The sequence below is a fragment of the Tachypleus tridentatus genome, chromosome 4, assembly GCF_004210375.1.
Source record: "Tachypleus tridentatus isolate NWPU-2018 chromosome 4, ASM421037v1, whole genome shotgun sequence".
In the NCBI taxonomy this organism is placed as follows: Eukaryota; Metazoa; Arthropoda; class Merostomata; order Xiphosura; family Limulidae; genus Tachypleus; species Tachypleus tridentatus.
In genome coordinates, this window is record NC_134828.1 from 12,714,265 (window position 1) to 12,739,698 (window position 25,434).

Here is a 25,434-nt window from a genome sequence, read left to right on the forward strand (position 1 = left end):
CATAATACAACATGTAGTGTTTTAACTGTACAGAAAGAAGCTAGCATATGGTACTGGTATTTGCTAGAAGCAAACAGTTTAATAGCGCGCCCCACAAATAAACCTTGATAAAAGTGTTTAACACTACTTAAAAAGTTTTGTTGTCATACCACAGCCACAAATAAGCATAGAGAATTGTTAGTATAGCAGAAGGTTTGCATAAAAGTTTTGTTATGCTGGATGGACTTTCTGACCAATTGTTGTAGGCTAAGCACTCCTCAAACACTGTCCAAGATCAGGAGACTCAAACAGGCAAGTTTGAGAATGGGAAACAGAACACCTAAACTCAATTATACTGATGCTAAACATACACAACCATGTACCAATTTTCAAATATTATAGAGACTGAAATCTATTAATAAAAAGTACAAAGCTGGGCTGTTGATGACTGGAAAAGATTGTTACGGACAGATGAGGCCAAGTTTGAAATATCTGCATAGGTTGCACCTACAGCAGAAGAAAGATACTTGCCTTAATGCCTAGCACCTACCATGAAGTTGGGGGCAGGCAGATGATTTGGAGATGTTTTTTTTCTGTTAAAGCAACAGGTGATAATTATTAAATAGATGGAATAATGGACAAGTAAAAATACCATCAGATATTGAACCATCATGGTATATGCAGTGGTTTGCATATTATTGGTAAAGGATTCTACCACCAAGAAGATAACAGCTCCAAACACTCATTCAACCTATACAGAAATTATTTATCTAAGAAAGATGCTGTTGAGTCATTCAAATGATACAGTGACCCCCAAAAAGCCCTAATCTCAACTGAACTGAGCAGATCTGGGATTTGATAGATCAAAAACTTAACTCAAAAGTTGCTTCCACAGAAACTCTATGCAAGTGTATTAAACACTGAGTAAAATCCCAAAGGACACTAAGTATGTTGCTACAATGCCTGAAAGACTGTTTTCAGTTATTAAAGCAAAAGAAAGACAATATTAACTGTTTGCTGAACCCAAGCATTTCCACCAAGTTTCTGTTGTACTAAGTATTAACAAAATTTTGATGTTTCAATCTGTGATTTACCTTCCACTGTTGTTTGAAAGTAGCCTCAAAACTAATTACACTACATAACAAATTTTGTTTGTGGATAGTATGTGTTATTTCTTAATTGCTTATGTTGTAAAGTACAGAAAATGGCCATTATTCCCTTCAAGCTTTGCTTCTGTTACCTGGATAATGAAATTTAGAAATTAACCTATTTTCTCTGTAAAAACAGACAAATTTGCACATTTTCATTCACATAAGGTCTGAATAAAACATATGAATCAAGATGTACATGTATTTATACTAAAGATATACAAAAATATACAAGTAGTTTTGAGGTTTGCAACTGTAATGTAAATCACTTTCACGTATCAGCCCCCAAATAAAGTCTCCCATTATGTTTTTGTTATATGCTCCCTGGTCACAAAAGCAAAGTTTAAAGAGAAAAATAGGTCTTTTCCATTTGGTCTTTTCCATTTACTTTAGGCATAAGCAATTGGGAAATAACACTTTCTGTCCAGAAACAAGAAAAAGTAAAAATTTTGTTAGTGTTATTGACTTTGTCCCAACACTTTTTTACATAGTGTTGACTTTATCCCAACACTTTTGCACAGTACTTTACGTGTTTATTACATTTCATTTATCCTAACAATTACAAGTGTTTGCTACTTTTATATTTCTGACCTGATCATCTTAAAAGTATAAACTTTGGTCCAATATACTCTTGTTTTATGTCCCTTTGATTTGTGTGTTCTAAAATGTACACTGGAAAGACAAGTTATTAAAAGTACTAAGAAAAACAAGGTTACTAAGGCTTATTTCAAAATGTCTTGAGGGTAAAGCAGGTGGTGAATTAGGGTTTTTATGTAAACATTTTTTATATTTCTTAAAAGGTAACTAAAATGTAAAATTAAACAAATTGTCAGGAAAAACAAATTTGAAAATTTGAGAAAACCACACATGCCGCTGTTATATGATGCAAATAAACAGCTTGTTTATAATAGCTCTCACAAGGTGACCCACTGCTATATTAAACTAGCTAGTTATGGTTCAAAGACAAAGTTAAATGAAAGATACAAGATGTGGTGGTAACCTCAGGTTGTTCAGGTTAAATATAGGTATTCTACAATCTGCAGTCATTTAAAGAAAAATGAATCACTTTTACTACATATTTTCCAACTTTTGCTAGAGATTATTTCATTACACTTACTACCAAGGTAAAGGATATAAAATTAAATATTTTTATCAAAAGAACTTCATTTAAGATCTCAGAAGTACTAAAAATAAAATATGAAAACTGTAGGGTGAAATAAGTATCTTTATTGTTAGCATGAAAATCACCTCTCATACTAACTCAGTGATGGTCTCAAAAAGTTAGTAAAACATGTGTTATATGATGTGTACTTGAAATTTACACGTGTTTTAAGAAGATAACTCAACTTTACTAATTACATGTTGAGTCTTCAAAATGACCAATCACACAAGTGATCACCCAGGTTCCACAGGTGGATGTACATCACTTACATTACAGGTTACCAGTAGTCAGCTTTTATAAAACAAGTGCTATACATTTTATAATCAATGTAATTTGCTTACATGCATATCCAAGATTTAAACAAATAAAAATATCTTTTAAATATACCATGGCAACTAGAATTTTTATAAAAAATACCTATATAAACATATGGTAACTAGAATTTTGTTTTTCAGATCTTTTTTTTTAAATAAAAAGGTACAAAATCACTGAAATACATACACAAAAACAGTTACCCAACCAGATTAGACTGCAAACAAACATACCCACATAGGTGAGAGAGACTCCAAAATAACTTACCTACTTAAATTATTACAACTTCCCAGCACTTGTTCATGTAGTATTCTTTCATACTCTTGGTGTTTTCTGATAAAAATAATTTTTTTAAAGCTCACACACACACTAAAAAAGAACAAATACTATCAATGCAGACTACTACTTCCATAGTTAAAGTTACACACAAGATAAAATGTGATAACACCAGTTAGCAGGAACATAGAAACAGAAGAATTTTAAATTTTCAAAAGTTACATCGCATCACAAGGTAATCGAATTCACTAAAATACAAGAATGACAAAAACATGAAACTCTACTGAGGTAACTAATTTGAGCAACAGTGAATAACAACAAAAACATTTAGTGAAATTAAGGTTAATCTCCTAATGCTCCATGTTGAACATTAAGGTATCTCATCAACAACTACAACTGTTAGTGAACCAAGATTAAATGCAGTGTATAACAAATTTCTTGAATACCCCAAGCTTGATAGTTAACAAATTTCTCATGCACAGTTCTCTGTACATAAGATACTATTGGTTTCTTCTAAAAATCAATGTTGGTAGATTCACACAAACACACCTATATTTTGAAAGTCAAGTTTTAAAATCCAGTTTTCGTATACATACCCTTGTTGCATTTCTTCTTTTGTAAAACTAGCTGCTTCATCTCCCAATTCATGTAAGTACATGCAATCCTGTCAAACAGAAATATACGATAAATTTCAAACCAACCTTTTTATAATTGTTGTCACGACTTATCAGTTAATTACATCCTGTGAAAAGGAGATTCTTACTTCATCAAAACAATATATACCAGCTTCTCAGAGTGCATTAAAAAGTTTAGTAACTACTACATATGTAGCACTGAAGTTGAGATGTAGTAAACTTCAGTAACTAATCTGTCTAAAAATAAATTTACAAGAATCCAGAATACCTGCCATGAACAAAGTCATTTCTGTAAGTGAAATGGCCGTGGAGCTGTTACAAGTTTTACCCCAAACACTAAATACAATGCTAATAAATCACTGAAGAATAAATAATTTTGGATAATTTGTCTGAACAGAATCAGAGATAAACAAGCCACAAAATGACATTTACTTTAACTATTAATTTATACTTGAAGTTAAAAATCTTTAAAATGTACCACTAAATTTTTCACGATTAGTCTAATTTTTACTTTTTCATCATTTATGTTTGAGACTTAAGTCCCAAAGCAGCATAAAAACTGAAATCAATTTTCATTTAACTATCAAACTGTTTGTCAGAGTTTCCCATTTTGATAAGGCTTAATTGTAATTTTGAATGTAGTGTTAGCATGAAACTTATTTCAGCACAAATAATAAGTGATAAACTAGTTAAGAAAGTACAGTAACAATGTAAACAAAATCTTCACTAAATGTTTTAACAAACATAAGATCAGATTCTTCTGTATCTAAATTCAATCTTCAATTTTCAGTGGAACTTCTGCACTTAGTCCTTCAGCAACAAGATTAGTGTAACATATACAAGTACTTATACTTGATGCAGAAGGTGCACCTTCACAAAATATGGTGGATTTCAGTAAGGATTGCAAGTCTTTTACATTATACGTTTTTAATAAAGTATTTTTACTAAAGATTTGTTTATAAAAAGTGTTTTGTTACTGGTCAGAACGCAAAGTGGTTTTCATGTTACAATTAAAAACTTCATCCCAAAAATCTCAAATATTGTGTAACCTCAAACAGAGGTTGGCAAACTCCTTCTACACAGGGGCCAGAAGCCATGTCTGCAAGTGGCTGGAGGGCCACATTAAGTTGCAAACTTGAATTCTTTTTTAGGACCACCCCTGGCCAGATGGATGTGATATTTTGTTTGAGGACTGTTGATGGTTTGTTATATAGTCAGATCCTGCCTGTAGGTGGCCAACCACTGCTCTAAAATTCCTGAATACAGTTCAAACATTTGTTTTCAGTACAACTTTATATTTTGTCCATTATTCCTTCTACTCTAACTATAAGGGAGTGGGGGTGGGTCTGTCATTTTGACTTTTTAACCACCACAAAATAGTATTAAATATAAATTATGCTTTTTTTCTTTTTAGAATGACTAAATTAACATGAAAATATTTGCTCTTAATAGTTTAAATCTCAAAATAAATGTTTATTTTTTTTTTTATATTAACTGTCCAGTCTATCTGGCTAACATCACAGAAATTGCACTGATGGTGCACACACACACACACACACACACACACACGTTACAATATCCAATAACAAAATTTCCCTTTATTCTTTACAAAATGACATCTTTGTTGTGTTTTAGTCATACCACGACATACAAAAATCAATATTTGTGTGTTCTTTTAATTTATTAATTTAAAAGTAATAATTAATTAAAGCAGAAACTTTAAAAACTTCATGCAAAGTTAAATATTTCACCACTTACAGCCTTAGGACATTGCTGGTTTTTCAGGAAGTGGCTACAATACTTGGTTGTCCCTAAAGACACTTTCAATGTTCTACCATCAACATGTATGTTATTTACGGCTTGAATAGCCCTGAGGGCATCTTCTGCTCGATAGTACATGACATATGCACTAGCACTTGGACCCTGCAAATGAAAGAGCACATAATTAAAATCAAAAATTTTTTTCTTTGGTATTACAATAAAATTTTGAACACTAATCTTCTTAAAAACAACACAAAAACCATAATCTTCATTCTATGGGTGAAGGTAAACCCTCATTACAATAGAATTTTGAACACTAATCTTCTTAAAACAACACAAAAACCATAATCTTCATTCTATGGGTGAAGGTAAACCCTCATTACAATAGAATTTTGAACACTAATCTTCTTAAAAACAACATAAAAACCATGATCTTCATTCTATGGGTGAAGGTAAACCCTCATTACAATAGAATTTTGAACACTAATCTTACTCTGAATTCTATGGGTGAAGGTAAACCCTCATTACAATAGAATTTTGAACACTAATCTTCTTAAAACAACATAAAACCATGATCTTCATTCTATGGGTGAAGGTAAACCCTCATTACAATAGAATTTTGAACACTAATCTTCTTAAAAACAACATAAAAACATGATCTTCATTCTATGGGTGAAGGTAAACCCTCATTACAATAGAATTTTGAACACTAATCTTCTTAAAACAACATAAAACCATGATCTTCATTCTATGGGTGAAGGTAAACCCTCATTACAATAGAATTTTGAACACTAATCTTCTTAAAACAACATAAAAGCCATGATCTTCATTCTATGGGTGAAGGTAAACCCTCATTACAATAGAATTTTGAACACTAATCTTCTTAAAAACAACATAAAAACCATGATCTTCATTCTATGGGTGAAGGTAAACCCTCATTACAATAGAATTTTGAACACTAATCTTCTTAAAAACAACATAAAAACCATGATCTTCATTCTATGGGTGAAGGTAAACCCTCATTACAATAGAATTTTGAACACTAATCTTCTTAAAAACAACATAAAAACCATGATCTTCATTCTATGGGTGAAGGTAAACCCTCATTACAATAGAATTTTGAACACTAATCTTCTTAAAACAACATAAAACCATGATCTTCATTCTATGGGTGAAGGTAAACCCTCATTACAATAGAATTTTGAACACTAATCTTCTTAAAATCAACATAAAACCATGATCTTCATTCTATGGGTGAAGGTAAACCCTCATTACAATAGAATTTTGAACACTAATCTTCTTAAAACAACATAAAACCATAAGGTAAACCCTCATTACAATAGAATTTTGAACACTAATCTTCTTAAAAACAACATAAAAACCATGATCTTCATTCTATGGGTGAAGGTAAACCCTCATTACAATAGAATTTTGAACACTAATCTTCTTAAAAACAACATAAAAACCATGATCTTCATTCTATGGGTGAAGGTAAACCCTCATTTCATAAAACTTAAGTTACCAGTAATTAACATTTCAGTAGCTAAATAAAAGTCAAGTGAGTCCACTTATCTTTGACTTACAATATTTTTATTTTCACTAAACTGCCACTGTTCAGCATATCAAAATATAGTCACTCCAACAAAGTACTGTTGTATCAATTAAACTCGGAGAAAACACAAAATTCTGATAGCTTGAGGGTAAGATTTTGTGGGTTCTTGCCAAGTTTCTTTTTAAACCTTTTCCTTAGCTAGTTAAGATGTTTATCATTACCATAACTGCTTTCTTTGGCATAATTACAATAAAGGAAACAAAGAATAATAAAAAATAACTAAGCATTTACCAATTCAGTTAGCCAATGATGTATGTATGACCTCTGTCAAAGAACTTAAAAACAAATGCAAATTAAGCACATACAAAACTAAACAGGTTCCCAGTATCAACAAAAAGATTGTAAATCAAACAAACCTGTGAACCTGCATATGATGTGCTGTGGTTGACAACAACTTTGTGTATCTTCCCAAACTTTCCAAAATAGTCATGTTTCTTTAGCACCTCTGCTTCTGCAAGTCTGGGAGGTAAGCCTACAACAAACACTAGATTTTTCTGTACAACCCTGCCAAAAGTAATTATCATACTTGAGATCCATGGTATTGCATTTTAAGTTAATCAAAACAGCTATAAACAACTCTCTCAGCAATTAATTACATTAAATGCACACATTGTAAATATGTAACAGACTGAAATTACTAAAATAAAATTATGGAACAATCCTTTTCTTAAAAACTATAATATACTGATATTAATATTGAACTGTTAGTTATAATTCTGTTATAACAGAACTAAAACAATTTATTTATCAATATGGTATCAAATTATTTCGTGCCATATTTGTTGGAAAACTGACATTTACAACATCTTTGAACATATGATCTTCATTCTTCAATATCCTAATTACTGACTTGTATCTGTTCCACTGTATACAAGCATAATACAAAATCAAATATCAAAACTGTACAATAACAAAGGATAATCAAAACCAGATATATACATACACACACACACACATGCATGTATAATTTAATTTTTAATGTTTTAAAAATTATTACTTGGATAAATCATTTACATTATAACTACAAGAATAGTCCATACTATAGATGGAAGAATCACGTTTATAATAACCATACTTAAGTGTTAGTGCAACAGAAAATAGGTTATGTTACTATAAAATCAATACTGTAGTCAAACAAGGTAACATTTATGATATTTAAATCACAACTTGCACAACAAAAGGTGTGGGTATAGTGCTGATAACTCAAGTTTTTGTTCATTACAATAAGATAACTATCTCACAGTATATTCTCTGTTGCACAAAAATTAATAAAAACATTTTTTCAAAATAACTGTACTCATTTCTTCAGTTTTCTTTATACAATACCCTTTTACTGCATACCTTAAATTAGCCAAGTGTTTCCTGTTTTCTGATAGTTTCTGCTTTCTTTGCAAATCCTTCTGTTTCTTTTCATTCTTTATTTTCTGCAACCTAAACAGTTAAACAATCTTTACAAAGTTGGTCCTACATGTACCAAACATACTACTTCCACACAAATGTACAGAAACGTATTAGTAGTTTGAATGCACCTACAAGATCAACTCATATCTTCCAGACTCTTTTACTAGGGATCAAACCATTTCTTACTACTGGCTGCAGAACTACATAGAAATGGCTGAACTTTTGACCATCCAAAATAACAATGAAAAAATTTACAGGGGGATTTAACCATGTTGCATTGTTAGTGTATTCCACCAACCTTGTGACAAAGTAACCCAGTTTCCATACACTATATTATATCACACTCAAAATGCATTGCTAAAAAACTTAACACTTAACACACCAGTTTATATACCTCAAATATTGAGTCACTTTTGAATATGTACATAATCATGTGACAACCTACCAATAGTATTGTCACAGATACTGGCAGAGCTAGTTCCCACCTACCAATAGTATTGTCACAGATACTGGCAGAACTAGCTCCCTCTGATGATCCCACTCAATTTGTACTTTCAAGAATTAGCAGTATCTAAAATGAGTGGAGGTAAGTACCTCTCAGAAATGTTAAGAAAATATTAACTTCCAATATGGTGTTAGCTTTAACAAAGCTATAATCCCACACTGAAAAGATAAAGACAGTGTAAGCATCTAACAAGTAAACGAACAGGTGTGATCTTCACCTTACAAAAAGAAAATGAACCTGATATGGACAAGAAAGATGGATGTGCACAATTGTAAACTTCTACTTCATACTTGGGAGGAAAACCTCCTAGGTCCATTACCCTAGTGACTGAAAACCAATAAGAACTCCCATCTTTCATGGTGTCAGAAAAACATAGGGGGAGGAGGTGGAATTTGGTGGGGACCCCAGAGGGACATCACACTGGAGAGTGCAATGAATGCTTGCAATACTCTATTTTAAAAAGCAGAATGTCTCAGATTTATGCAATGAAAGTGTTGGCAGGGATGGATAAAAATTCCTTTTGCTTTACTCAATACTCCATGAGCAACTGTTCACCTTTGAGTTAAAGTTACATGTAATAAACAGCAAATGCTAGTCACATGAAAAAAAAAGTTTAAACACTGCTATGCCAATCAAGAAAGAGGGAATTGAGCAAGAACATAAGAGGAAACTACTTGAACCAGTATCAGTGATACAATATTATAAGTGGAGGGTGAACATATGCAACATACACATTCAAATGAGAAACTAAGGGATATGTAGACTGGTACACCAAGTATTAAACATTTTCTGCAATGCTTTGGAGAGTAAGAAAGGTAAAGTTATGTGACAGAAGGTAATACCATATATCAGATAAATTATAGTTTTCATTAAACTTTAGATCTTTTGTACACAAAAAAAAACCTTACTTTCTAATCAAATATTTTTACTAAAGATCTGTCTTTGAATATATGGAGTGAAAGTTTTGCCTGCTGCACTTACCATATTAGCAGTAAAAAGGTTTCTTTTGAAAAATGCAAGTTTCATTTCTGTAAACTCAATTTCTTTCAGTTAAACTACATAGTATTTTCTCTATCTTAATTGTATGGACTTTGTTATCAACCTCGAAATTAAAAGAAAAATACTATCCTTTTTCCCCTTTCTTAAATGGCTGCAAATTACAATAAGGAAATACAATTATCATTATACATCTTACAGCTCATAACAGCTAATATCCATTTATATTTAATTTTGTGGTTTTATTACCATACAAACTGATGAATAACCCCACCACATAATTTAGAATCACAAACAACAAAGCTTGAATTATTATATTGAATGTACAAGCTGTTTTTGCAAGCATACTTTGTGAAGAATTAGATATTACTACCATTTTTACCTAGTCTAACTTAAGTTTCTAAATTCTCAACTGTAGTTACTAAACAGAGGAATCCTCAATAGCCACGTCACCTGAAATACGTTTTTCACAGAATACCTTTTTTTTTTTTTTTTTTTTTTATTAGCTTATATTTTGTTGCTCCAGTAACACCAAGTACCTGTGATGCACACACCCAATTTGATTACTCATTAGGATTTCTACTACTCTACCACTCAAATTGAAATTCTTTCAGGCAGGGTTAGAGTAAATTAATCTACAAGACCTTGGGCATTGTCAAATACATACTACTATAAGGGTTTGACATCCTGAGCCCAAAACAGTAATTAGATCAAGTCAGTTAAGAGATGGAGCTTTGAACTAAAAGTTTGTACCTAAAAAAAACACCAGCTCATCTATGAGCCTCTAAACCACAACTAACACGGATACACATACAAGACAATAAACAGGTGCTTGTCAGTATAATATTTTGGTATCAACTGTTAGCACATAAAAGTCTAGAACTATATGCTCAATGTCCTATAACTATCATAATTTAGATACGATTGTTGCTCTAAAAAATAAAAATAACTTTCAAACTGAAAATGAAATAGACAATACGGTGTAAAGAAAACAATGTTATTTAATATATTAAACTTTTGGCTTTACTGGTTTTAAAAAACTAGTTTAAAACAACCACTGGGAAACAGTGAAAGAGTGGGATATAGGCAGGTCTGATTTTCTAGTTTATGGCTCCATAAACATAACAAAGCTACAGTCATGATTTTCCTTTTAATAGATGTTAAAAATGTATCTCAAAATGACTGGTATGGGTAATAAAAATTAAGTAGAAAACAACATTTTGACCTTCTTAGGTCATCTTCAGATTATAAACTTCAACATCCATACCAGCAATCTTGAGATACATTTTTACTTCAAGTAACCATTTTCTTTTTTGTGGCACAAACATTACAACTGTTAATAAAAACACTCCATGTAAATACTTCAAATATACTTTGAGAATGATTTTTCTTGCATGATATAACATCTAAAGTTTAATACATCAAGTTGTATAATTTATGAACACGTGTACAAAAAAAACTTACTCTTCTTGTGTTAGAGGTTTGAAGTCTGCAGGGTCTTCTGGATATTGCTAGCAAATATTAGAGAACAAAATTATTGCCTGAATTAATATGTATTATTCCTACAAACATTAAGTTTGGGTTATGACCAAAAGTCATATGAATGTGTGGGTTAGTAAACAAACTTTGAAAATAATGGCTTATTTATCAGCAAGTCAGATGCTTCTGCAATAAAGCTAGTTAATAAGCTATGACCAATGTCCACAGATGGATAAGAAGCAGACAAATGTTGGAAACAACCAAGTTAGTCTTACAGTATCACCACACTTTAGTACATTCTTTAATATTAATATTAAAATACAAAATAATCTACAAAACCTATGATAGAACTACAAAAACAAACTAGATATTGTAATGTCTTGTTTATGCATTTATTAGCATAAATTACATTACTTCTAGATCATAACACTAACTTGAAACAAATAAATATGAAACTAATGAAATGTGATAACTACATACTAAGTTAGACCTCCTCTGGCATTGTAGTTTTATTAACCTTAACAACTACCTTTCGACACGCAGGACATAAACCATTTTCATCTGTTCTAATTCGGTGCCAGCAAAATCGACAAATCTAGAGTGTTAAAAAAAACAAAAAACATCTAAGTGAGAAAAAATATAATCTTTGTTGTTTAAATCTGGAAATAACTAAAAAGTGATGATTTACACTGCAAGTCTTCTTAACAAGGAAAAAAATACTTAAACCTAAGTCTTTAACTTTCAATTCCTTACTAAAAAAAGTGGATGAACAGTGTAGCTACGTGCTTTCAAAACAAATTTGAAGAATTTCTAAGCAAAGTAACATAGGTTTACAACTTGTGTATATTTATTACAATCTTCGTTTGTGCTAACACCACTTCAGTTTGTCATAGTTATAATGGTACTACAGAAAATAATCTTCACATCTTAGTATGTCCTTACCTGATACCCACAAGTGCAAGGAAAAAAATTTATGTCATCCAACTCCAAAGGTTCCATACACAAGGGACACTACAACAAATAAAATGCTAATTTTAATATTTGTACTTTACACACCAATGTATGATAGTAATAAGATCTGAACACTAGGTATGTTTATTTCTTAATGCAATACAAGTATTTTTTTCTAAGCAATCTTTCCAATAAACAGAATGACAAGTTAAAACTAGATAAATTTTATAGACAAAGTACAATGTTAAATACAAATAACTTTAGTTGTATACTTCAAAATAAATATGTAATTTATACTTTTCCCAGACAAGTGGCAAAGCAACTACTATACAATATTTACAAGAATGTATTGAAGATGTACATTCAAACACCAGAGTATGATGCAACCAATATTATATAATAAATTATCATATTCCGGAAAATAAAACTGCAGGTAACCAACTTAGATAATTAAACCCCAGTAATGGCATGAATCAACACACACTTGCTATACTACATAATAAAACTGGCATCAGTACAACATAACACTCACTCTAGCAACAGATTAATTAAAAAACCTAGAATTCTCAGCTTCAGTGTGGTGTTGATCAGATAGTAAAACTCCAAACAAAGTTTATCTTTTCATTCAAAAACTTCCTCAAAGAGCTGCTTGAAATTATATTTTTAAATAAATATTAATTGGTTTTTTCTCCATGTTAAACAAGACTGGGATTAACATAACACTATCTTTTTTCCCTGCATCACTCAATCTGATATCTATTACTTTATCATTTTCCCTAATAAGCAAAGATAAAAGCTGTGCAAAAAGTGAAAAATGGTGCCTTATGAACAAAGTTTTTAACCATGATTAGAATATTATTTGATACCAAAAACACTGAAGCATTTACAGTCAAAGTACTCTCTAATATTAAAGTTTTTAAACAATGAGAAGGAACAACAAACATGAGGAAAGGACAAAGATCTTCACTGTTGGTGTTATAGACACATTTTGGTTCTATGAAAGTGAATTTCATCTTAAAGTTTTTGCTCATGTTGATAGACAATTATTTGTTTATAAAAATGGGTGGAAAAGTTGCTGACTAAAACACCAGGCTGAAACAGATTGTAAGCCACACAGACAAACTGAGTTGACTTACTAAGAAAGTTGCTGATACACTACAATCACATTTGTAAAATTAACACAAGTGTCAAATGTGAAAGTTAGAAAAATAGTTTCACTTCAACAATTTCATCTTTTAAATTGAATAATAAAATCAGAATAATTAACCATCCTTCACCAGAAAACAAAACCTCGAATTCATCAACTCTACATCTAGTAGCACTGACTCAGCTTTCCAAGGTCCTTTGTGAACAAAGGGAGTGAGGACTTAAAATATCTGGAGATTAAGGGTTTGTTCACATAAAAGTGAACAGTTTTGGTATTCCTAGTCAGAATATTTACTGAAGTTTGAACAACTGTAGTAAACGTAGCAATTGCTTAATAAAATGGAATATCTCATGCACCTGAAACATTTACAACTGCAAATTCAGTTTATGCCAAAGACCAAGCACTATATGTATGACCAAATAAAAGCTACCTCGCCAACAAGAGTTTCTTTACAAAATTAAACAATGATTATTTAAAAACTAAAAAGTTACAAAATGTCACTATTTACATAATACCCAAGTAACATAAGAGCACATACCTCAGGATTTTGATCCTCAAATGAAGACATTTTGGCTTGAATTTTTACTTGGCAAAATCAGTACACCTTGATAGCTAAATTACTGGGAAAAGTTAATTGAGAAAAAATTAGTGCAACATTTTAAACAATTATGTAATAGGACCTACTTTGTAATAAAAGATACCAACCCTAAAATTTGTTTGTTTGGGTGGGAATGGAACAACTTTAATATACAGAAGGTTATTACTTACAAATGGCTGAGTTTTTAGTCATAGCTACATATTTTTTAAACATTTACTGTTCATACTCTTGATAAGATAAAGATATTAAAGGTTTGACTTGGATATTTAAATTGTCAAGGGCTTATATAAATCATATTTACAAACTTTCACATACACAGATGGCCTCAGTAACTTTGTGAAATTTTCTTAAGAAAAGCTATTTAACTTATCAAATTATTAGCCTAAATAATTCTACAGATGATGGTACTGATTGTTATAAGCTACTGTCAAGTGTGTGATAATGAAGTCTAGAGATTTCAATTCACAGACAGCCAATCTCCGAGCTCTACTATTGACTGAATATTCCAAGTTCAAAGTAGAAAGTTTCTTGACCACTACATCTGGCTATGTTTTTAAAACTTAAGTCACAACTGATGCACAAAACTTGGTCTCATTAAGCAATAAATTTGTACAGGCTCATGAAACACTTGGTATTCTTCATCTATTCAGTACTGTGGTGAATCAACTGATATTTAAACTATTTGATCATTTCCACAAAAACAGTTGCAGACTAGAAGAGGAAGCATTCCGGTTATCTGTAAATGACACTAGGTCTGATAAGGAAAGGTTAAAGTAGCTGATTTTAGAATTTAACTAAATTTAAAGACAGAAAGGGACTTGTTGATCAATCTAGACTATCTCATTCAAACTTAAAAAAACACTTAAGCCAGTCCTGAAAATTCAGATACTAATCAAGCCTTCCATTAAACTCCTCAATATTAACTGTATCCACATCTGAAGGCAGGCAACCCATTCAAAACACCAAACAACCTCTTAAAAAAAGCAGACTCTTTACAACAAGTATGAAAAAATCATAAAACCATCAACTCCCCTTATCTTAAACACCTCAATCAAATCCTCCCAAATCAGTTTGTAAAGTAGTAACAGCATCCTCAAAAATGCCAACACCCAAATCTTTAATATCACCAAAGCTACTGAACATTCCTTCACCTAGATCCTTGACGTAAACCACAAAATGCAAACTCCTTAATATCAAGCCCTGAGGTACATCACTTAACATTACTCCAGATAAAATTCCATTTATAACAATTCTGTTTCTTCCATTCAGCCACTTTTTATATCAAATGAGCCAATTAATTCTCTACATCTAGGGGTCATTTTACAAAAGCCTTTTATGTAGCATCTTGTAAAATATTTTCTGAAGATATAGATATGCTTAATCGACACTGTGCCCTCTTGTATATAAGCTGTAACCTCTTCAACATTGTCAAAGTATTAGGAAGTATTCCAAAATGTGTACAAAATCACTTTCATCTCACTGTTTTGGAATAGAGTTGTACACATACCCATTAAGTCCTGAAAAATATGCTTTAATAAGTACAATGCTACAAATCCTGGAAAAACAGCTGTTTTAAATAAAGGTCATGGAAAAGTTGTGACACCTTGCAAAATATTTTCTGAAGATCCATCTAGACCGAATCCTCATTCATATTCTAACCTACATAAGCATTAGTCCTTTCAAATAAGGTCAAAAGATTAGTAAATGATTTTTCACTAATGAAACCACAATGACTATCCCATAAACTTCACTGAATGAATTTCCAAAATAACCTTTTGTCACTTTTTAAGATTACCCACAACTGGTGCGAGACTGATAAAAGACTATTAATTACTGGGACAATTATTATCACGTCCATTCAGTTGTTAGAAGCTATTTTTCTAAATAACTGTCTTGTGGAACAAGTTGCCATCAGCAGTTTCAAGATTGGAACTACACAAGGTGTTTATGAACATGTGAGCTCTCACACACATACCACTATCAGCAGTAAAAAATCAATCATTTCACAACAATAGAAAAAAAATGTTTTCTGTAATATAAATTGGTTCAATCTTTCAGGAACAGGTGTCTGAATGCAACCTTGAAGGATCAGGTAGCCTGCTTTTGTCTGTTTGTTACAGTATTCCTTTCTGTGTTTACTATTACAGCATGTATTTAAGATATGCTGACACATTCATAAAGTTATATATAGTTTTAATGTATTAAATGGACAAAGCTCAAACAGTTTAACATGTACATATAAACAAAGCTATATTACCATAACTTTTAAAAGTAGATATTTAAATTTCTATAATGCTAAATTATCTAAATAGGAAGGCAATGTTCAATAGCCTTGAACAACATTTAAAATGTCAAACCAGAAAAAATACAAATAATGCTAAATGGTTTTGACTTAAAATTTAATCCATTAAATCTGATCCAATTCTGAGTAACTGTAAAACTGTCCTAAAACACTCATTAAAAAAAAAAATCACCGTTTCATCCATATACTATAAATGAACTAGTCTTTTCAGTTAGCAATGTTCTCTTTCACATTCACTATTTTTCCGTTACAGTGGAACAAAACAAAAGAAAAACTTAAAATTTCTAATACCCACAGAACTTTAATTTCTAACCCTTCTCAAAATTGGGATTAAGCTGTTAAAAAGTTAATTTAACGTCTAAAGACAAAGCCATGCACTCAAGTACAAATTAAAATAGTTTTACTTTATTACTTAGAATTTAGTAAATTCAAATTTTGTTAATTTCTTTAGCAACAACTGAACAATGGAAATATACCAAGTTTTTAATTTTAATTCTTAAGCCTAGTCTAGAAACTATAGTTAGCTAAATATTACAAATGAGTAATACTATGTATGTGCCAACAGCAGCCTTGTACCAGTAATGCACTATTCTATAAATTTCTTTTCAGAGCGATAACTTTGTGATACACAAAAGGAAGTTCAAACATTTTTTCTCAAAGATAAGTTGTTCTCAAGCATACACCATTTCCCACATTTTATGTCTACAATACTTACACAATACAAAATCAAGTATCAAATAAAAATATTCTACAACTCTTCATTCAATTTATACTCAACAGATTACTTTTGCCTACCTGTCAAGACACATTAAACTGCGCAATAATTTGCGCAACTAACCCGGATGCAAGAAATATTTCAAAGAAAAACAAAATTATATTTAAAATACGAATATGTTCAAAACAACGTAGATACAAGCTGCAAAATCAATGTTTTTATAAAACTTCCGTTAATATCAACCATAAATATTATGATAATTAATGATATAATATGTACGAAAGGGTTACAAAAAACTACCAATCAGTGCTTTGAAAAAATCACGTTTACTGAACATGTACGGGCATACGTACGTGGTGTTATAATAACAAACGTTGTAAAATGATAAAAACAATAACATGTAATTCTCTAAATATTGATATATTGATTACTATAACAAACTAAAAACAAAGTTAGGAATAAGAATAATGTCTTACTACATGATGCCATCCATGAGTTCTTGATATATTTAATCTAACTATAAAAGTTACAGGTAGGTAATTTCACTTTATTTTCATTTGTTTGTTTGTTTGTTTGTTTGTTTTGAATTAAGCACACAGCTACACAATGGGCTATCTGTGCTCTGCCCATCACGGGTATCGAAACCCGATTTTTAGCGCTGTAAGTCCGCAGACATACCGCTGATCCACTGGGGGCGCTTTATTTTAATACCAAACCCTGAAAAGTCTAGAATTAGAAAATTTATAAAGCACAGGAGAATAAAGTTAAGATATATTAACAGTTCCCTTCCTTACTTTCTCACGTTAGTGATATATTATTACTATATTACTTAAAACTAATATTCAGAAAACTATCGTATAAGTTTCATGGTTCAGGAGTAACGGCAACGCATTGCTTTGTTCGCAGTTGGCTGGTTAATAAAGGAGTAATTGTGTCAGTATAAAAATGTTTGTTTGATTTTGGTCTTGAATTTCGCGCAAAGCTGCACGAGGGCTATCTGCGCTATCCGTCCCTAATTTAGCAGTGTAAGACTAGAGGGAAGACAGCTAGTCATCACCACCCACCGCCAACTCTTGGACTATTAACGAATAGTGGGATTAACCGTCACATAATAATGCCCCCACGACCGAAAAGGCGAGCATGTTTGATGTGACGAGGATTCGAACCCGCGACCCTCGGATTACGAGTCGAATCCCTTTACCACCTGGTCATGCCGTGCCCAAAGTGTTTGAAAATAGTAACTTTTGTGATGTATTAGCTCAAAGCTACCTGATGGGTTATGGAAAATCGAACCCCCGAATTTTAGCATTGTAAAATTTCTGTATTCATAACATTGAATTATCAGGAAAAGCTAGTTATATATATCTTTTTTTAATACAGTCAAATACTTTAAAACTTTAAAGTTACTCGAGGACTATCTGTGCTAGCCGTCCCTAATTTAGCAGTGTAAGACTAGAGGAAAGGCAGCTAGTCATCACCACCCACCGCCAACTCTTGGGCTACTCTTTTACCAACGAATAGTGGGATTGACCGTCACATTATAACGCCCCCACGGCTGAAAGGGCGATCATGTTTGGTGCGACGGGGATGCGAACCCACGACCTTCAGATTACGAGTCGCACACTTGGCCACGCCAGGCCTAAAAGTATCTTGAACAATTTCCAAAAACCTATACCTTTTACTATAAGACTCGAAATTTTCCCAGTACTCTTGAAATTAAAATTTTCCATAATAATAACGTCTTTTTCAGCTACCATACTGACCTCGTTATACAGTTTCTTATTAACGTCAACATTCTGACATGGTGGTTTATAACATCCCAATTACAAGACTTTTTCCTTTTATATCCACTAACATTCACCCAAACTGACTCAGTCTCATTGCTATTTTTTAATACGCTCTAACTCAACAGGATACAATTCATTCCCCACATGCAAATTTAATCCATCCCATTTTTAAATACTCCACTTTGAGTAAATAATATGTATCCTGGTATTTCAAACATCTCCCTCGTCAAAATTGTTCAAATCCAACGAAATCTACGTGATGCCAATAATATCAAAATTTTCAGTCTCCAAAGCTGCTTTGAACTCCTCTGAATCACTCAAACTGTGGGTGGATCACTTTTTACAATTAACCATTTCTTCTCATGGACTATTTTGTGTGCAATGATTTATAGAAACACTGTCGGTGCTTCTGCTTGCTGGTTCCAAAACAAGTTCTAGATTTCGATGCTTTATAGTTCTAGTAATAAGTCACTAAGCTTTGATTGATTTGCATTGGCCAATGCACTGGATTTGACTTTCTCGCCTTTGTGAATCTTTTCCTCATGATTGGTTCTATAGTCTGAGTCAATTTCCTTTCCATATTTTTCACACATGGCATGCCAGGTAATGTCGTTTACACAGCTTTTTGGTATTGGACAATGACGACGTTTTGGGAAATTATGGCTTCTAAGGATCTGAAATTAAAAAGCAAGGTCTTTAGTAGACTGGTAATGAATGCTTGCAAAGTGAAATTCCTTGGAACATACAGGCAATATGCATATTTATCATCAATAGGGCATTATAACACTGAATATCGGTAGATCTGTTTTGCGTGTAATTTATGAATATTGCTAACTTTTCTCAACAATCATATATTTCATGACAATGACAGCTTTAAAGCACAATTTCTGTAAAAATATGATATTTAACACCTTTGAAATAGGAATAAATATTAAATTCAAGATAAAATATTTCCACCAGTTACACTATTAAGGACGCCCCCCGCTAGTACAGCTGTATGTCTACGTATTTACAACGCTAAAATCAGGGGTTCGATTCCCCTCGGTGAGCTCAGAAGATAGCCTATGTGGCTTTGCTATAAGAAAAACACACATACACTATTAAGCTTAACTTTCTACCTACACTGGTAAGGAAGTGCAGAGAATTCTTGATCTCAGAAAATAAAATTACTGTTTTCCTTGTTTGCCCAGATCTGAGGAAACAATCTGCCCAAATAATTCTCTTAACCAAGATTTGGGAGGCAATTTCCCCCTGGCCCTAAACCCATACACGTGCATGCTTACCTTTATCCAGGTTTCTTTTTATTTTGTATGCATGTTTTAACTGGTATTTCTGGCCTTCCTCAAAAATTTTGAGTGTTGGAAAAGGCCCACTTTGTTCAGTTTCAGTAAAATTTAGTCTGAGTCTTTATTTGCAATGTAAATACTGTAAAGTTTTTATTGTTTATTTCTGATTTTTGTTTGTTTGTTTCTAATCTCGCAAAAAGCTACTCAAGGGCTATCTGCACTAGCCGTCCCTAATTTAGCAGTGTAAGACAAGAGGGAAGGCAGCTAGTCATCACCATCCATTGCCAACTCTTGGGCTACTCTTTTATCAACAAATAGTGGGATTGACCATAACATTATAAGACCCCCACAGCTAAAGGGGCGAGCATGTTTGGCGTGACGGGGATGCAAACCCGCGACCCTCAGATTATGAGTCGCACGCCTTAACCCACCTGGCCATGCCGGGCCCTTATTTCTAAAATGAAAATATTGTAACAAAATGTAACAGTTGCAATGTGTTCTATCGTTTAGTAGGCTCTTTTGAATTGCTCAGTGAAAGTAATATGAAAACCACTCCACCTAACTATAACAAATTAACTAATTTTTACAATATTTTCTACAGGACATATCCATTTTGTTGCAAACTGTAGGCCAAAGTTCACAAACAATCTATTTTCACATAGACTCTGAAACTGCCGTAGGCTTAATACACTTTTAACTTTTAACAGAAGTTTCCTTTATTAATAGGAAATGATAAAAAATTACAGATTTAAACGATTAACTTACAGAAGCACTAACTCTCATTAAATAACTTTACGTGATCAGTTTTCTCTCATTTAACACTACTCTTCGTTCATGTACTGAATACTTCAATAATTTCTGAATCACTTTTCAATAATTGCTTAATAAATACTTCGATGACTTCTTATTTACTGATAACTCGTGTTTCTAGTCGAAGTTACCAGATCTTGACGTCATTACTACTATAAACTTTCCATGTATTTTAGGACTACTTTCATGAACTTACTTGAACATACCCTCTGGTCGACATCCACGTTAAAACGATGAAAATATAACTTAAAACACAACCAACTGCTTAGGTGAGGACGTAACTTTCAAGCTTCTCATTTACCATAATATCTTAATTACTATTAAGGTCAAGAAATATTATATTTATCATTATATTACGGAATCTTCTTTTTCGATAGCATAAGAATAAATTGCTCATTCTTAACATATATTAAAAAAAATATTAGTGAGACGAATACAGAGTTAAATGTATGACAGATTGCTTGTTTGCATTGAATTTTCGTGCAAAGCTACACAAGAGCTATCTGCGCTAACCATCCTAATTTAGGAATGTAACACCTCCTGGGCTACTCTTTTAACAACGAATAGTGGGACTAACCGTAGCATTATAATGCTTCCACGCCTGTAAGGTCCAGCTTGGCCAGGTGGTTAAGGCACTTGACTCCTAATCTGAGTGTCGCAGGTTCGAATCCCTGTCACACCAAACATGCTCGTTCTTTCAGCCGTGGGAGCGTTAAAATGTGACGGTCAATCCCACTATTTTTTGGTAAACGAGTAGCCCAAGAGTTGGCGATGAGTGGTGATAACTAGTTGCCTTTCCTCTAGTCTTACAATGTTAAATTAGAAACGTCTAGTGCAGATAGCCCTCGTGTAGCTTTGTGCGAAATTCAAAAGAAACCAAACAACGTCTGTAAAGGCGAGGATGTTTGATTTAACTGTATTCGAACCCTTGACCATCATATTAGAAGTCGAGCGACCGAATGACCTGATCGTGCCGGGATCGTGGGATAAATTAAAAGTATGGTATGTTTTAAAACAATTCAGTCGAACATTCGTTGTGAAACTACCACTGCTAAAAAAAAGCAAAGATGTTTTGAAAACACATAAGCATAAAAGGTTTAAATATTGTCATACAATTATGGCAGGTTGAGATACGGAGTTTAATTAAATATATAGTATACATGGATTAAGCCTAAGAAAAGAAACTTTTTCAGCTATTAACTGACAAAAATATCAATATATTTTTTATCGATGTTAAATTGATAACACGCCGACTATGTTTTGAAAACAGAAACCACACAGAAAATACTAGACAAATGAACGTTGGTAAATTTATGAGTAGACGAATTTTTCTTTAACTCTGAATAAGTGACAACTTTGTAGTATTGATGAAATGTTTTTAATAAATTGTCGTAAAGTCAATGTGCGATTTTCTTATAGCAAAAACACATCGGTGTCTCTGGTGAGATGCATTGTACGAGTAAATCCATAAACTTACCGCTTTACTAGCGGGAGACCTGATGTAAGTTACTATACAACACTATTAAACTTTTGCTTATACATTTTAAATTTAGGTTAAATAGTTAGCACATAGAATCACCTCCAAAAGTTGTAATATTTTTAAAACGATACCCAAAATCTGAGCGCTTTCGAATGGTTGACTATTCTTCTTCAGAAGAATAAATTTTAAATTACTGTTATGATTTACATTTTCAGTTAATTTTATTAATGACTAACAGATGGCGCAAGGGTGTAAAGTTTCGATTGATGCAAAATGGCGGCGTATCGTTGGGCATAGTGCGTACTGAACTGATGGGTACAAAATAGGGTGTGAAAATATAAGGATTATGTAGTGTTCTGTGTGATTTCCAAGGTCTTGTGTTAAGGAGAAAACATTATGACATCGGAGAGGTATGATAATATTTATTGTATTTCAATTTATTTTCAACTACTAAAAAAATATAAGTTTTCGGTGTAGGTCTTGAAATTGAAGAAGTCGAGCCTAGAACTAGAAGTTACGCCTGATGGGTGACTTATTATTAGTAAACTATATGGTTCTCTACAGCGTAGTAAAAGGCCCGTGTATTTGTATCCGAAAATTAGTATTTCATACTGAAGATACGTTTATAAGCTGTCGCTGAGTACTTAGTAAAAATATTTTTATTTTAACTAAGTAATCTGATTAATGTATATACTTGCTGAATCTGCAAAATGTATAATGTATAGGTATACTTACATTACCAGACATACAAATTAGTATTTCGACATATGCTTCCGATTTGAGTCACACTCACACTAATTATAGTAGCAGCTACTAATGGTTTTCTTGTCTTTAGTCTGCTGCAACATGCAGTGATTACCTATTGTATTTTTATCTGATGCTACAAAATTTATTGATAACCTAAGTATAAAAAATAGTAAAGCTACAAAACAGGAAATCTAATTTCAATTTTACATTTTTTTTATTTTATAGTGAAATGAAAAAAATTACAAGTAGATGTACAAGCCAGCTTATAGTAATGATGTGAACGTTTTGTGATAAAATACTTTTTTTTTATCATGGAATTTCAGAAACTTGATAAAGACGGAATAAATTCCACTTTATCAGTTCCATTCCAATACACAACAGTAAATTACTATAAGAACACTGATAAATATGGTGGTCTTGTGATTGGTCAGTATCATTTAGCTTGTCATTAAAAGTTAGAAATAGCAAAGTTAATAAAATTGACTTTGTTTCATCTCCTGAATATGTACTGGTTATTAGTTTTTGATGAATTGTGAAAAACTGACAGTTCTCCTCACGGGTTCTTTAATATCTTAGATAATTATGTTTTCTGCAAATATCTCTCTTTCTGAGTGGCAAAGCTTACTAAATCATTAAGTTTTTGGCAATAATTTCATATTATGCTCTTAGTTTTATATCATTATAGATTTATTTTTATTATTCCTTTTTAATTATTAGGGTTTGTGATATTTGTTATTTTGTGGGTGTTTTTTTATTCAGTCTCATTTTGTTTCAGTTTGCAAGGACTTCTTTCAAGTTTCAAGAGATTGAATTGCTGCATTGACCATGATTAAAAAACATTTGAAACTCCCAACTGTTAAATAAGTACTGTGTTTAAACATCTCCCATTGTAGCATAATAAATGGCCAGATTTGTTTGTTTTATTAAAATATACTAGCTGATGTACCTACTCACTGCATATGATGGTGTAGTGGGTGACATACAGGAATCAAAACACCAATATATCTCTGTTATTCCAGGTGGGGATTGGGGAGGTTTGGTGAAAATTGGTCCAGTGGTTTGCCATTTGTAATGGACACACACATATATACACATTTGTCAGTGGTTTAGGTATGTAGCCTAATGTGATCTGCTATAAACACAGATCTAATTATTATTCTTACTTGGTTTGGAGTATTTTGATGTTGTATACACTCTTGTGTTCCATCAGTAAGCTATTTATTAGGATACTCAAGCCCTTTGGCTGATACTTGTTACATCTTAAATGGCCCCCTCCTTTGGAAACTTGTTCAAAATGAAGGTTTAGTTTCAGAGATATTTTACAGACAATATGGCTGTGTATGGTGTTTTGAATAGGCTCTACATGTTTTCACTTGTTTAGCAAGATGGATATATCTTACTTTCCTGTTCATATTTATATCCTAGAAGGATAATAGATGGAATAATTGAAAAATTTATTAGCCACACACGTGCAAACACTGCTCATGGTTAGTGCAATTCATGCACATGCCTTCACATATTTCTTTATTTCCAATTATGAATAGCAAAAGAAGAATTAAAAAAAAACTCAGTAGTGTGGCTCAGAAGATCCCAGAACAATACAGAGGTGTGTGTGCCAAACAAAAACCAGAAAGAACTGATAGCATCATGATATGAGTGGAGTACAAGCAATAAGCCTGAGCAATCTTATTTTGAGTAACAGGTTTAAGTTCAAAGGTCTTACAACGTTATGTTCTAATAAATACTGTTTCTGGAACTTCTTGAATCATGATAATGTATTGTTTGTGACCTGAATTTTAATTCTTTTAAATTTTTTTTTTCATAATTAATTTATATGAAAAGCTATATTTAGCATGGTTTTAATTGATGTCAGGTCACCTAGAGAAAAATATAAGGTAAACAGTTACATAAGTTGACCTTTTAACCTCCAGAATACTCTTGTGTACATATAGATTTTCAACAGTATGAAGGTATATCTCATATAGGCTCATGCAGAGACTAGGCATGACCTAGTGGTCAGTTTGTTCCAGGTTCACATTCCATTACTGTGACAATAGACACTTGATTTGTTGACTTGACCTCTGTGTATTTCAGAAAGTAAACTGCATCCATTGTGGAAAACCATCACAACTGTTATTTCCTGTGACAATTCTTGACACACTATTGTGTTCACATATTATCAGCTTGAGAACTCTTTTTTTTTTTTTTTTTTAAGATTATTGTAAACTGATATATACTGGATGTCCAGTAATTATGTTAACTTTATTAAACCTTCTAATCTATGTTATACATCTTCACACTTATATATGGTGTGTGTTTTGCTACTGTGACATTCCATGTATGTG

The 25,434-nt window shown here is 32.2% G+C and overlaps 1 protein-coding gene and 1 pseudogene across 6 annotated transcripts in view; one reads left to right on the forward strand and one right to left on the reverse strand.

Moving 5' to 3' along the window:
* LOC143248578 (CCR4-NOT transcription complex subunit 4-like) overlaps positions 1 to 17,099 on the reverse strand; it is a 37,079-nt gene extending 19,980 nt beyond the window's left edge. For 3 of the 5 annotated variants that reach the window (XR_013027052.1, XM_076497044.1, XM_076497042.1), the window contains exons 1-10: positions 16,980 to 17,086; positions 13,903 to 13,984; positions 12,209 to 12,277; positions 11,796 to 11,861; positions 11,252 to 11,298; positions 8,227 to 8,316; positions 7,242 to 7,389; positions 5,271 to 5,435; positions 3,474 to 3,541; positions 2,869 to 2,934 (exon numbers count right to left, since the gene is read on the reverse strand). Coding sequence is in view for 4 of the 5 variants with exons in the window: in XM_076497044.1 (XP_076353159.1) it covers positions 2,869 to 2,934; positions 3,474 to 3,541; positions 5,271 to 5,435; positions 7,242 to 7,389; positions 8,227 to 8,316; positions 11,252 to 11,298; positions 11,796 to 11,861; positions 12,209 to 12,277; positions 13,903 to 13,932 (749 nt within the window). In the remaining variant the exon portion in view is untranslated. Of the gene's footprint in view, positions 1 to 2,868; positions 2,935 to 3,473; positions 3,542 to 5,270; positions 5,436 to 7,241; positions 7,390 to 8,226; positions 8,317 to 11,251; positions 11,299 to 11,795; positions 11,862 to 12,208; positions 12,278 to 13,902; positions 13,985 to 16,979 lie in introns of all 5 variants that reach the window. The other 2 variants (XM_076497045.1, XM_076497043.1) reach the window with 1 other exon arrangement.
* A 5,498-nt stretch (positions 17,100 to 22,597) lies between these two features.
* LOC143248579 (rho GTPase-activating protein 39-like) overlaps positions 22,598 to 25,434 on the forward strand; it is a 70,215-nt pseudogene continuing 67,378 nt past the window's right edge. Inside the window, exon 1 of the transcript XR_013027053.1 lies at positions 22,598 to 22,752. The product of XR_013027053.1 is annotated as a rho GTPase-activating protein 39-like (transcript). The remainder of the gene's footprint in view (positions 22,753 to 25,434) is intronic.